At 41.3% G+C, this 15328-nt stretch overlaps 1 protein-coding gene across 15 annotated transcripts in view; it reads right to left on the bottom strand.

Moving 5' to 3' along the window:
* Positions 1 to 15328, bottom strand: part of LOC131109179 (uncharacterized) — a 95217-nt gene that overhangs the window by 8680 nt on the left and 71209 nt on the right. For 14 of the 15 annotated variants that reach the window (XM_058060870.2, XM_058060872.2, XM_058060876.2 and 11 more), the window contains 5 exons: positions 10866 to 11809; positions 7485 to 7742; positions 6105 to 6300; positions 5797 to 5859; positions 1074 to 1387 (listed from right to left, as the gene is read on the bottom strand). In XM_058060870.2, the coding sequence (XP_057916853.2) occupies positions 1074 to 1387; positions 5797 to 5859; positions 6105 to 6300; positions 7485 to 7742; positions 10866 to 11809 (1775 nt within the window). The remainder of the gene's footprint in view (positions 1 to 1073; positions 1388 to 5796; positions 5860 to 6104; positions 6301 to 7484; positions 7743 to 10865; positions 11810 to 15328) is intronic. The other variant, XM_058060882.2, reaches the window with a different exon arrangement.

Raw genomic sequence — 15328 nt, 5'->3', positions numbered from 1 at the left:
GAATAAGACCGGCTGTATGGCGGTCGAGTGGTCGAGGCCTCACAGCTAGGAGCCCCAAGTTCAATTCCACCCTCAGCCATGTGGAGTTTGCATGTTCTCCCCGGGCATGTGTGGGTTTTCTCCGGGTACTCCGGTTTCCTCCCACATTCCAAAAACATGCTAGGTTAATTAGCGACTCCAAATTGTCCATAGGTATGAATGTGAGTGTGAATGGTTGTTTGTCTATATGTGCCCTGTGATTGGCTGGCCACCAGTCCAGGGTGTACCCTGCCTCTTGCCCGAAGACAGCTGGGATAGGCTCCAGCTTCTATCTGAGATGAGATAGAAGTACTCCTGATTACCAATTTCCGTGGAAGTCGTGCATTCCCTTTTGACTCAACTATCCCAGATGTCTTCTGGCGAGAGGCGGGTTACACCCTGTGCCAGCCAATCACAGAGCACATATAGACAAACAACCATTCACACTCACATTCATACCTATGGACAATTTGGAGTCGCTAATTAACCTAGCATGTTTTTGGAATGTGGGAGGAAACCGGAGTACCCGGAGAAAACCCACGCATGCACGGGGAGAACATGCAAACTCCACACAGAGATATCCAAGGGTGGGATTGAACTCGGGTCTCCTAGCTGTGAGGTCTGCGCGCTAACCACTCGACCGCCGTGCCGCCTGTGAACATATTCCATATTAGTTCCATATTATGTTACAGTGCCATCGATTTGTGGGAACCACAGTGAGTCCGAATTTTCTTTTCTCAATCCTGGGGAGCATAAACCTCCTGTAAGAAATGTAAGCCTTACTCCAGCACAAATACTACACACAGAGGGACTTTTTCCTTGGAAGGTAGGAAGCTTGAAAGATGGGTAATGGTAGGTCATGAATGTACAGGGGATTGAGCAGGAGATGGTGAGGAGTTCAAATAAGCCAACTAAAAAATAACCATATAAAAATCATATTGGTATCAACACTGCGGTATCGGTATGGAGGTGTTCTTTGTTTAGAATATAGATACAGTGAAAATGATTGTGAGTCATTTAAGTCAGGAATTTGCAGACTTGCGTGTCGGACCTACCTTCCCACCCCCTGGCTGGTGCTTCATGTTGTCCGTAGAGCCGATCTTAGAGCGGGCGTTCCGGATGTCGGGAGCCGATGCAGTGCCGGGGCGAGCCGTGGTCCTTGAGGAGCTGGTCGTGGTGGTAGCTGCAGCTGAAGAGGTGGTCCTGGCTGTGCGAGGTACCGGGGGCTTCTTCTCTGGTACCGCGCCTGTGGTGGAGGAAGGTGCGGCTGTTTTGGTGGCGGCGGTTCGGGTGCGAGGGGCAGTGGTTGCAGTGGAACTGGAAGTCCGGGTTGTGGTGGTGGTGGTGGTCTTGGGCTTGGTAGAATCAGCTACAAAGAGTGAGGAAGGTCAGAGGTATAGTGTATTTTAGTGTATTAATTTATTATATAGGTAACAATTATTGATACATCAATACTAACACACGAAGGTGCATGCAGTGCATCTGATTGAATTGCACTCGCTCCTCCACGTTAGTTACATTACATAGAAAGCATCCAAATTAGTCCACAAAGGAGTTCCGGGGATTGGGCTGATTCATTAATTAATTAATTTTCTACCGCTTATCCTCACAAGTGTCACAGGGGGTGCTGGAGCCTATCCCAGCTGTCTTCGGGCGACAGGCACGGTACACCCTGGACTAGTCGGATTGGGCTGATGATGGATAAAATGATGCTAACAAGTGCACACATGCACACAACGTAGCCAACTCTATTGCAATCGCTCCTCCACATTAGTTACATTACATACAAAGCATCCAAATTAGTCCACAAAGGAGGTTGGGGGATGGGGTTGATAATCAAATCAATGTGTACGCGCATACAGCATGGCTGACTGTATTGCAATTGCTCCTCCACATTAGTTACATTTCACAAGCTTTCATAATAGAAAGCATCCGATAATAGAAAGCAACTTGTTACTGATAGTAACAAGTGGACACATGCATGTGCGTGCAGTGTTGCCAACTATATTGCAATCGCTCCTCCAGTTTACAGTTATGTTTCATTTAATTGCATAATAGAAAACAATTGAAAGCACCCACATGGTGGTCTAGTGGTTAGCGCGCAGACCTCACAGCTATGAGACCCGAGTTCAATCCCACCCTCGGATATCTCTGTGTGGAGTTTGCATGTTCTCCCCGTGCATGCGTGGGTTTTCTCCGGGTACTCCGGTTTCCTCCCACATTCCAAAAACATGCTAGGTTAATTAGCGACTCCAAAATGTCCATAGGTATGAATGTGAGTGTGAATGGTTGTTTGTCTATATGTGCCCTGTGATTGGCTGGCAACCAGTCCAGCGACCCTTGTGAGGATAAGCGGTAGAAAATGAATAAAAGCATTCAGCTTACTGCTGAACCTGTATAATATACTTATATATACTGCTTCTGTATAAGAAACTCATTCATTCATTTTCGACCGCTTATCCTCACAAGGTTTGCGAGGGGTGCTGGAGCCTATCCCAGCTGTCCTTGGGCGAGAGGCGGGGTACACTCTGGAATGGTCGCCAGCCAATCACAGGGCACATATAGACAAACAACCATTCACACTCACATTCATACCTATGGACAATTTGGAGTCGCTAATTAACCTAGCATGTTTTTGGAATGTGGGAGGAAACCGGAGAAAACCATGACTATAGGGGTGTTATTTCATGTCTAGAGGGCTCTAATGTAAAAAAAAAAGTGATGGTTTTACTAGAAAACATTCCATTTATCCTACTTCACGGAAATTTCCTCATCACGATTGGGGCTGGAACCAATTAATCATGATTAACAAGGGATTACTGTAACAAAAAAATAATAATTATTATTAAAAATTAACCAGAATCCCCAGATAAAACCCACGCATGAACAGGGAGAACATGCAAACTCCACACAGAGATGGCCGAGGGGGGCTGAACTCGGGTCTCCTAGCTGTGATTTCTGTGTGCTAACCACTCGAGCGCTGTGCAGCCCTGTATAATAACTCACACCACCCAGGGCACAGACTGTTTGCCCTCCTACCCTCAGGGAGGCGCTATAGGAGTTTACGGACAATAACCACCAGGTTCAGGAACATATCTTTCCCAACAGCTGTCTCCTTGTTGAACTCTGCCCCCCATTGCCCACCCCTTCCACTACTTACATCCCCCCGCTGATCTATGCCCCCCCATCACTTCATTGCACTACTTCATTGCATATTACTGTAATATCTTGTTGCATTCATAGATCATACTGTTTATAATTTATATAATCTGCAATAACCATACTCTAGTCACTTCATTGCAATACTGTACATATTACTGTTATTATATATTGTCACATCCATACTGTTTATAATCTGTATAATTTACAATAGCCATATTATAGTCATTCATATCCCTGTACATATCCTCACAGTTTTTTACATAGATCTGTCCATTTTTTTCTACATTTACTTACTACTAAGGTACTTATAAAATTGCACTTCTGGTTGGATGCTAACTGCATTTTGTTGCCCTGTACCAGTGACATGAGCAATAACAATAAAGTTGAATCTAATCTAATCTAATCTAATCTAATCTAATAATAAACTGTGTTTATGTATTTGTTGCATCCTAACAAAAACAAATACAGATGACGGCAATGCAGCATTTGCACCACTTTTAATCTGTTGACGCGCGTATTTACCCGTAATATGCCAGCTATTTCTTTGCTGATTGCTGTCCTGCTGACAATCCCTCCTGGGGAAACGTGTGCATGTCTCCAGCTCTTGCTAAGATGTGTCTAATGGAGGAAATCCTCCACGTTGTTAAGGAGTTATTTGCCTCGCTGTAAGAATCCGGGAAGATTATACAAGCCCCGGGCTGTATCAGCAGGAGCTGTGAACTGCTGTCAGCGGGACAGTAATCCCTTGCCTGCAGCGGTGAAGGTTTTTAACTTGGAGCAACAAACTCTTTCCCTATCCTTCCTTTCACAACGCTTCCTGAGCCTTCCGGCATTGTCGCGAGGGGACAGTGTGTGTCATGCACGCTACGACTCTTCATGACAGCTTCTCAATTGCCATAATGTACACTCATGCATCTGCAGGAGGAGTAAAAGCCCTGAGAGATCGTAGGAAAGAAGTACAGAGGATGAAAGTGTGAAAGAGGTGGAAAGTTCACGGTCAGAGTTTTTCCGGAAATACAGACGCAAGCAGGAAGTTATATCAACCTTTTAAAAGCAAATACAAGAACTGTTTTATTTTGAGTTGCCGCTCGCAAGTCGGTGAGGAAACAGTATTTAGCAATCATGAGCGATCAGTAGCCACGTTTACATGAGGAGTTTTTCTCTTTCCGAATGACCTTTCCCAAAGCAATGGTATACATGGGAAGGAATATTCCAATCGCGTGTCTACAGGCGTCGCTATAATCAACCAGAATAGTCAACATCACGTGATACCGACTTCCTTGAGTTTTTCTTTCACTTGTTGGAATAACTCCGTAACATAGTTACGTTTCAGGAAAATATCAGTTCCCGACTAAAACAGGGAGACAACCAGAGATTTAATGTTCTTATTCTTGTTTAAATTTGCAGGTGCCAGCAACTCATACAGTGGTTTGTACAGATAAATATCACAGGTTCTCGATAGTATTTCTAATCGGAAGGTTGGTGAAAAAAATGTTGTCCCCCTAAGTGAGACATGATAAAAAACAACCATTCATTCTTGTTATTTGCCACTTTCAATTGTCCAATTCAGGGAACTAAAAGCCCCGTTACGTGGGTGTGAAGTGGGCCCAAGCACGGAATGACTGGCCGAGTGTGAGTACACACTAAAACTGTCTCCAGTGTGTTGAATTATTGTGACGGGGCAGTGAATTCACAGTAGCCACGTTTACATGAGGAGTTTTTCCTCTTTCTGAATGGAATCTTTCCGAATGGCCTTTCCGAAAGAAATGGTATACACGGAAAGGAATATTTTGATTGCGTGTCTACATGCGTCGCTATAATCAACCAGAATAGTCAATGGGGCATGCACAGTAAAACGTAAACACCAACATCACGTGATAACAACTTCCTGGAGTTTTTATTTCACTTGTTGGAATAACCAGTTTTTCCTTCGTCCAGTCTTGGAATTTAGTTTGAATCAAAAACAAACTTTCCTTAGCAGTCCAGTGCCGATTGCTCGCCTCCATTTTTTTAAATCAAAGAACGTCTCGAGCTGTGTGTTACGTCATATCTCATCATTCGCTGAAAGAACGCACCCGGGAACAGGAAAAGATAAAGTTCAATCTTGCTAATATTTTATAATTAAGCTCGGCACATGTTTTATATAGATATGTATTTTCTTTTTTAATAAAACTGGACTTGTGAATGGCGTATAGAAGGGTTTAGATTCTGTTCCACAGATGCCGCTAACGCACACGAAAGCTGCTTGCCAACCGCCAATAAACAACAGAAGAAGAAAAACACCACAAAGAAGAACGCAGTCTGACAACTTTCCATTTGAGCGGGTACAAGATACCTCAATCGGATTGGGGAAAGGAATATTCCACCCCTGTGAATCCGATTATATATTCATTCGGATTGGCACTTTTCTTTCGGAATGAGGTGTATACAAAGGTTACATTCTTTCCGTTTGAGCAAATAACCCGAATTGAATTGGAATATTTGGTCCATGTATACGTGGCTAATGCTCTCACAACAAGCCTGTTAGCCCACTGGACACAGCAGGAGGTCGGTGTATATATAACAATATAACAATATAACAGTCTGACTCCCGGTGTGGACCTAAAAGACCTGTACCTGTGGAAGTCTTGAGAGTGCTGGGCTTCTTCTCCCCACCCGGTTGGCTGTCCGTCTTAGAGACTGAAATTAGAGATAAAATGCAGAAAATTCTTTTTAATTATCCATGTAAATGTCTTCTATTCTATCATATTAATAATTCCCATGACAGCTGACGTGTAGGTCTTTGGTGTACATTTTTTATATATCACAGCATGTTGGGTCAAATACGTCAAATCAGCTTCCTAGAAACCCGTCATGTCGTGCAATGTCGCGGCCGTCACATCGCATTAGAGTAACTGATCCGTGTGGAAGCATGTCTGTCTTACCCGGCGGCTTTTTGGAAGCGGCGGCGGTGGCGGCGGCAGAGGCGGCACCGCGAGCTGACATTGTTGTGCGCGTGGATGTAGTGGTTCTAGTGGTTGATGTTGTTGTCGTTCCGTTTTTGATGGCGGCGGAAGAGCCTGCTTGACTTGAGGCGGCAGTGCCGGCCTTTGGCACAGGGGGGCGCCTCTCTGTGGGGGTCTGATACCGCAACACAGACACGGAAAGGCAGGTTACACAGAGTCACGTGTTGAAAGGAGTACACGAGGTTAACGCAGAACAAAAATAGACAGTTATGCAACTTCAACAAGAAATTTGGGTTGACAATGCATTTATAACATGAAGGTTAATGTCAAAGGTCTTTGTGGGACATGAATGGAATCACAAATGATCAACAATCCCCGGGATGAGATTCCGTGCTCCACATCCAGCTGAGTCCTCCTGCTTATTTATCAGCCTCCTGTCACCACAGGGTGTAGTTATGGAGGCCGTCAAAAGAGGGGGGCAGAGGGTTGGTAGAATGTGCGGCATAGAACTTGGTTTTGTGTTTACGTTCATGATTAAATATTATTATACTGCTTGCAAAGTCAAGGAATAGGTTCTTGGACACAAGTTCTTGCAAAAAGCCAAATTATTTGAATTAGAGCCAGTAGTAGTTTTTGTTAACTGATTTAGCACCACTGACTTTATTTTTCTTAGAAATTGTATAATAGAAAGTAATAATTGCATTATTGTGTAGTACTTTTTATTGTGTAGACTTGACGGCTTCAACAACAGGCTTTTATTGCAGGTACAATAATCCCTAAGATGAACTACTGTCACCCACGACAAGCTAAAACTCAACTCTGAACCCACTGTTGTCCACTCAATCAGCTCAAAGGAACAAATTTACAGCAACACACATCAACATAGGTCTTATTTATGTCTTCAATTTTCTTATTTTCTCTACTATATTGGGTAATATGAGTGTAAATGTGACTGTAGGGGTGTTATTTTATGTCTAGAGGACTCTTATCATGTTAAAGATGTTGGTCTATGTACAAAAATATTCAGTTTATAAATAAGTACTCCTACTTCACAGGAATTCACTTATCACTGATGGCTCTGGAACCAATTAACCATGATAAACGAGGGATGACTGTAGATCCCTGCTGTTCACAGAAACTATGTTTAAAGACCACCCACGAGGAATTGATATATAAATATTTTATATTTCACCTAGCCAAAATGGTCCATATTTAGACGGAAAACTAGTTTTTTTGTTTTGTTTGTTTAAATTTAAAAATTACCTAATTTGCTTTTTGAGAGCTTTTTGTAATGTTTAGCTAAGCCTAAGCTCCTTTCCCTACATGAGAGCCACATGAACACACATGATGGCGGCTTACCTTGGGTTTGACATCACGTGTAGTGGTAGTAGTGGTCGAGGATGAGAGGCGGCTGGTAATATTGGAGGCTGGCCGTTTCGGGCCAGCAGCAGCCGTGGATGGGCCCTTGGTTGCTGTGTTTTTTTTATCTGAGATGGAGGTGGTTGATGAAGGTGCGGGACGCTTAGTAGTTGTTGCAGCAGAACCGCTACTAGCAGTCGCTGTCACCTGCCGTGTTTTGGCGGCGCCGCTCGGTTTGGTTGCCCCGGCAGCAGCAGGCTGACCCGCATGGCAGAGACATTCAGGTTGGATGGAGGGCAAAAAAAAGAAAGAAAAAAGAAAAGAAAAGCAAAATAAATAATAAAATAAGGATGAACAGCAGAAGCAGCAATCCAACCAGAAATGGGATGTAAGTACTACATAATACAGTATATATAGATACTGTACTTTATACAGTGGAACCACTAAAGCCGAGCACCCATGAGATTATGCAACTAAAGCCTCTAATGTTGCGGAAAATTTGGGAGTTTGAATCGTGGTCATGCATGCTCGGTTCAGCCTCTACGAGGACACTTCTTCACACACTGTCTGCATGAAAAAATGCTAAAAACAATCCAATCCCCATCTTAACTTTATGTTATAGGCGACAAAACAAATCTCGTAGGTCATTGATCATTATATCACCTCGGACTGGCTTACTGACATAAGCGGTTGTTGACATAAAGTAATGGTAATGGTTTAATTTCATTTGAACATGCATCAGATTACAATTGAATGCAGCACATAATCAGTTCACAGTTCCACATGTCCAAAAGGAGTAGGAAGAAGCAAAGCTTATTAAATCCTACCCCTCCATCTGGTACTTTTATAATCAGTAACTGTTACATTTGTTCACTTCCTGCTTTCCTAATATAGTTTGGGTTTTTTTTGTTTGTTTTTTTTAAATTATTTAAACTTTTTTTTTATTATGGGTATATGTATTTGCTTAAAATGTAGATGTTTTTTCTTAAATTTTGTTTTCTCTTAATATTTTCACTTTATTTTTTACAGGTTCCATTTCCCAACTGTTTCATGTTCCTGTATATTTTGGATTTTGTAATTATGACTTTATTTCCATAATATTTTGAGATTATTCTCATAACATATCATTTGCAGCAACCTAATTTTTCAAAAAAATACAACTTTTTTTTGGTTTTTGTCAGAGTTAAAAATATATTATTTTTCCTCAGAATATTACAGGTTTATTTGCTTGACATTTTTTTTTAATTATTATTTTTTAGAATAAAAATTTTTTTTGCTACAAATATTCTGACTTTACTTTTGTAAAATTACAGCTGTTTTTTTTTTTTACATTTTCACTTTTCTTCCTGTAGTACAGGACTACATTTCTAATATAATTTAAGTTTTATTTTATTATTTATTATTAATTTATTTTATTAATTTTTAAAAAATTTTAATTTTGTTATTTATTTTTTATTTTGTTATTTCCTAATATAATAAGTTTTTTTTTTTTTTTAAGTACGAGGTGATATGACCATACAATGACATAATGGGTACCATAGTAACTGTCCATATAGTGTATTTAAAGAGTGATGTATTTAAAGAGTTTAGAGCAAAAGTGAAATCAGCTTCAGCCTGTCGATTTCGGCTCGGGTAGGAACGCAATGCATTGTGGGTTATCTTGTAGTACTCTGTAGTGTAAATGCTTTGTATACTGTCTGATGGATTGGGTATGCAGTATGTAGTGTTGATAGTATGGACATGGAAGTATGTAGTAGTAAGTATGCGGTTTCGAACATAGCCCATGTTACCGGATGAGTTGTGTTCGACCTTAGGGGTTCCATAGTACGGGAATCATAAAAAGCGGGAGCAAAAGCTGTAAGCAGCATGCGTTATGAATAGCGTTCCCTATGAAGCTGTACACCCAATCACACCGTGGTTACACCGCAATGTAACCACACTTTGTAGCTACTTTAAGTACGACCCTAATGAAGTAAACAGAACTAAGAACCACAAGTAGTGACTGACCACGGTTAGATCCCAGATCGTTCAGAGTTAATCGGGATCTTGAACTGACAGACATAATCCTTAGTGTTAAGATCCCTGCTGGTAGAGAACATGTACATGGAAACTGGACTTTGACTTTGGACCAGTAACATTGAGGTTGGGAGATGACCATTCTATACTATGATGATATTTATAGGTTATCACATGGTTTGTCTGGTATCAGGCCAGGTATCATGCCCCCAAGTGTCAGTATCAGCCCGAGACCGATACTGATAATAGTAATCATCACACACTACAGTAATAATTGGCCCTGTACCCTAGAAACCGCCCATGAATGATACGGGAAAAGGCCGAAATGATACTGTGTCAAAGCCCAGGGCAGTGATACTGATAAAATATAGAGTTTAACCATGTCCAGTATCAGCCCCCGTAGCTGTCCACTCAGAGCGCGCTGCTCTGGTATTGTGCCCGTGAAACAACCAATCAGAGAACAGCACACGAGCGCGAACACACCACACAGCGTTTGTTTTGCTGCCGTCTGTGCTCTGTCAACATGTCAGCGGTTGACACTCCCGGCGAAAGACAAATAGGGAAAATAGCAAACAGAATATTAGAAATGGAACGTTTTATCACCATTAATGAGGAGGACACTCTTGAAATGATCGAAAAAACTAAAAATGCATGTAATAAACTGAAAATTTTCTGGAAACAAAATGGTCGTTTGATTAAATAGTACGTGATAAGCTCATGATTAAATAGTATGTGATAATAAGACCTTCGGTCTCGGGCTGATACTGACACTTGGGGGCATGATACTGGGCCTGATACCAGACAAACCATGTGATAACCTATAAATATCAACAGTGTTCTTGCTTTTACTGCTAATCTCGTAACATTTGAATGTATATTTAATGGTAAAATGGCAGAGTGGCGGAGTCTTAATATGGTACCTAATTGACCTTTTCACCCAGGTACTTCTGACTCAGGATCCTCAGATTCAGTACTCACAGATTGGTATCGGTCCGATACTGGCCAAATTTACCTGATGTGATATCAGGAAAAATAAAAGCGCAGTTGCCATCTCTGGTGTTTGAAGTTTGAACACGGTGTTATTTGAGATGTCTAAGGAAAATACCGACCCATTAAGCCCATTAAGCAACTCTTAACGGTATACACCACTACAGAGGTAAGTGGTGTGCCGCTCACGACTCTTTCTTCGGCAGGAGCCAATCACGGAGCTTGTCAACCCGTTGGTGACCACAGAAGGTCATTACTCATACAGTCTGACGGACAGTGTCATTTTACAAAGAATGCTAAATTCATCACACAGCAACTTAACAATGAAAAGATAGCTAAGAAATATACAAGGGAAATATTTCAACGGACATGGCTTACCTTGGTCTTTTTATCTGCACTGGCCAAGTCTTTGCCTGGTGGTCCGCTGCTCCCGTTGGCGACGGGTTTTGCTTTTTTGGCCTTCTCTCCTCCGTCTGCCTTCAAAGCCTTTTCCTTTTTGTCATCCTTTTTCTCCACAGTCTTTTTTTGACCCTCTGTTTTGTCTTGCTTCTCCACTTTGGGGCTTATCTGCTTCGCCTCCTCCGCCGGCTTCTCAGTCAGCTTCTGCGGTTCATCCTCGACCCGGGCTTTCTCGGCTTTGCCCGCATCAGCCGAAGGTTTAGTGGCTTCCTCCCCATCCGTCTTTTCCGCCTTGTCAGGAGTGGCGTCAAGCTTGACAGTTGTCGGCGGCTTGTGTTCAACGTGTTGCTCTTTGCTACCCGTCGTTTTTTCAGCCTTCTCGGAGATTGTGTTGTCTGCATTTGCATTTTCATCTTTGTCCGCCATCACCTTTACTGATTTATCTCCACGGTCAAACGTCTTTGCTGATTTGTCTGCCGTTTCCTCGGCTTTGTTACTTTTATTTTCCATTTTTGGCTGGACGACATCTACTTTCTCTGGCTCTTTTGTCTTTTCTTCAACTTTCTCTGGTAGCTTCTCTTTCATGGTTTCTGGCTCCTTTTCTTCTTTAACTTGAACCGTCTCTTTCTCGTTCGGAATCTTTTCAGATTCTTTTACGTCTGTAACTTTTACTGCAACTTTCTCTTCTTCGGCTTTCCCAGACTGTTTTCCTTCCTTCAACTTTTCTGCATCTGCATCCTTCTCGTGAACCTTTTCAGGTTCATTCCACAGTTCGCTTTCTTTGTGTTTGTCTATGTCTTTCTCCACCTTAGCTTCCGCCTCACTGATTGCAAATTCAACCTTCACGCTCTTCTGCTCAGATTTATCCAGAGGGTCCACCCCTGCAGGCTTCTCCTCCTTCTTGTCCAACTTAGCATTGTTGTCTAAATTCACAGGAAAAAAGAACATATTATTATATAATAAATAATAAAATAATAAAATATATTATGATTATATCCATCATTTTGTCACTGTGTCCTCTGGTTAGGACTAAAAGCAGTACTGAGCCTCACCAGAGAGGGCGGCAATGCACCTAGTCAACAAAGCATTGATGCCGAATGAGTAATTTGTCTTTAACATGATCATTTGATTGTTATCAAATGCACTACTGCCACCTTGTGGCCGTTCTCATATATTATAAAAGTCCTCTGAAGTATTAATGTGTTAGTGGAATATTGCATCATCACCTCTTTTTGTGTCTTGTGCAAAAAAAAACAACGTAAAAGACGTATATATACGATGTTAGGATCGAGTGTTTAGTTTTATAAAATTAGAAATAACATTTTTTGTAGACACAGTTTTTTGGTTTAATTTTATTATTCTAATGTGCCACGTCACATTGACGACTATTTAGCTTGTCAGCTTCTATCATAGCAAGCGAATGATGGTAATTAAAGAGAGAAGGGAGGTGTTATGCACTTACAATACTTATAATAATAATTTAATGATAATAATTACATTTTGGGGGCTGTGGTTACCGCGCAGACCTCACAGCTAGGAGGCCTGGGTTCAATTCCACCCTCGGCCATCTCTGTGTGGAGTTTGCATGTTCTCCCCGTTTTTCGAGTGAACATACCGGATATGAACCACTCTAAATTTCGAGTGAACATACCTGGTATGAACCACTTTAAATTTTGAGTAACATACCGGGTATGAACCACTCTAAATTTCAAGTGAACATACCGGGAATGAACCACTCTAAATTTCGAGTGAACATACCGGGTATGAACCACTCTAAATTTTGAGTGAACATACCTGGTATGAACCACTTTAAAGTTTGAGTGAACATACCGTGTATGAACCACTCAAAATTTTGAGTGAACATACCGGGTATGAACCACTCTAAATTTTAAGTGAACATATCGGGTATGAACCGCTTTAAATTTTGAGTAACATACCGGGTATGAACCACTCTAAATTTCAAGTGAACATACCGGGAATGAACCACTCTAAATTTCGAGTGAACATACCGGGTATGAACCACTCTAAAATTTGAGTGAACATACCGCGTATGAACCATTCTAAAATTTGAGTGAACACACCGGGTATGAACCACTCAAAATTTTGAGTGAATCCATCGGGTATGACCCACTCTAAATTTTGAGTGAACATACCCCGGTATGAACCACTCTAAATTTTGAGTGAACATACCTTGTATGAACCACTCTAAATTATGATTATGAAAAACATGCTAGGTTATTTAGCGACTCCTAATTGTCCATAGGTATGAATGTGAATGTTTGTTTGTCTATATGTGCCCTCTGATTGGCTGGTGACCAGTCCAGGGTGTACCCCCCGCGACCCTCGTGAGGATAAGCGGTAGAAAATGAATGAATAATTACATTTTGTGCAGAATGTTATTAATTGCAATTTTTTGTAACAACCCACCAGTATTTTATTGAAAATATAGTATTTGGAATTGTAACAATATTAAAAAACCTTAGTGGCTGAAGCCGCCGTAACATATTCAACGATGCAGCACGGCATAAACAAATCTGTTATGTTGACTCACTGAATGAAACATCTGCATCATCAGACCTCAGGTCATGACGGCCTCGAGTCGGGGTGAGCAAATGTAGTCCACACACACGCTTTGGCCCATTTTTACTCCCAAACTATTCTGGGAGTAAACAAAATGAGCAATGCTTCACAAAACTCATGTATGTCCTTATTTTAGAGAACAGTTTCAAAGCGTAATATGGCACATTTATCATGCTACAATAATCATCTATTAATTGGATGGTTTAGGGCCTGCACGGTGGCCTACTGGTTAGCATGTTGGCCACACATTCAGGAATTCTAATCGCATCTCTGTGTAGGGTTTGCATATTCTCTTCATCCATAGGTATGAATGTGAGTGTGAAAGGTAGTTTTTCTATACGTATGTGCCCAGTGATTGGCTTGCGTGTATTCTGCATCCCGGTCATCTGGGATAGGCTCCAGCGTAACATCCATCCATCCACGCTTATCTGAGGTGGGTTGCCAACGTGGGGGCCAACCCAACTCAATAACCCGGTTGCGCATGGCCATGTAAACACCAATAATCCGAATATGCTCATATTCCGGTTTTTAAAAACCCGAATATTACCCCCTTTTCCAAGTTGAATTTTGGGTCATGTATACGCCTATCGGTATATCCCCATCGAAAGGGATATCGATTTGTGTTCTGCACATTTTCCATTCGAAAGGAACCTTGGGTCTTTGACAGGAAGTATTGAATTTTAAAACATGGCTGCTTGTTGTTGTTGTTTTTGTATACAGGAAGAAGAAGCTGAAATGACAATGCAGTGTGTCATGACTTTGTCTGTGCGTCGCATTTTTGATCCGGATTTCCCGGAATATAGACCTTAACCGGAATATTGACTGCATGTAAACATAGTGACTGTCCTGGGTCTTCCCGAGTCCTTTTACTGGTCGGATGTGCCCTGAACACATCCTCAGGAAGGCGTCCATGAGGCATCTTGACCAGATACCCAAACCACCTCATCTGGTTTCTCCATTTTCGATGTGACTGAGCCTGGACCACCCCTTTTATTGCCTCACCCACCAACTCCATATCTTCAGTGGACTGACTGAGGCGAGGATGTTCTCATCGAAGATCCTACAGAACATGGCTGCATTTATCTGCCCCTCAAACCGATGATAAACGGCCAACAAAGCAGAATATTTCCACCTCCATGTTTGACATTTCTCTGCCTCCAAACTCTTCACCTTTCTGACAATGGATCATGATTTATTCACAGTTCCTATGATTGAAAGCATCAATCTTTGGAGGTTCAAGAGCAAATATTTGATGAGAGGATGTAAGTCAAATATAAATCCCAGTCTGCATTAACAACTTCATCATCTTTCTATGCGCCGTGTTTAATTTTCTCCCGAGTTAGTCATTCCTTCGACTACTCATGTCAACCTGGATACCTGTCATTTTCAAGAGCGTATACGGTGACAATGGGAAGCTTGTGATTAGAATGGGAGTGAGGAAGTTCCCTCATGAGAATAACGGCCTCTATGCACATGACAAAATATTTTTTGCCCATTGTGCTCTCCTGTCTCGATACATACAAAATCCATGTTTATACAATTATTATGATAAAAAGAAACATATTTTTAATTTTTATAAATATATAAATAACAATAAAAATTTTATTATTTTTATTTTATTTTATTTTTTTATTTTTTTATTTATTATTATTATTATTATTTTTCAAGTTTACTTTTTGTATTTTCAAGATATTTGTATTTATTTTTTTAATTAACAAAACTTTTCGATGGTTAACTATGTATTTTTATATATTTATTAATAAAAACAAGGCTGCACGGCGGTCGAGTCGAGGCGCGCAGACCTCACAGCTAGGAGACCTGAGATCAATCCCACCTTCGGACCATCTCTGTGTGGAGTTTTC

This window comes from Doryrhamphus excisus, linkage group LG5 (assembly GCF_037039965.1).
Source record: "Doryrhamphus excisus strain RoL-2023G ecotype Guam linkage group LG5, RoL_Dexc_Guam_v1.1, whole genome shotgun sequence".
Taxonomy (NCBI): Eukaryota; Metazoa; Chordata; class Actinopteri; order Syngnathiformes; family Syngnathidae; genus Doryrhamphus; species Doryrhamphus excisus.
This window is presented reverse-complemented; position numbering and strand designations above follow the sequence as displayed.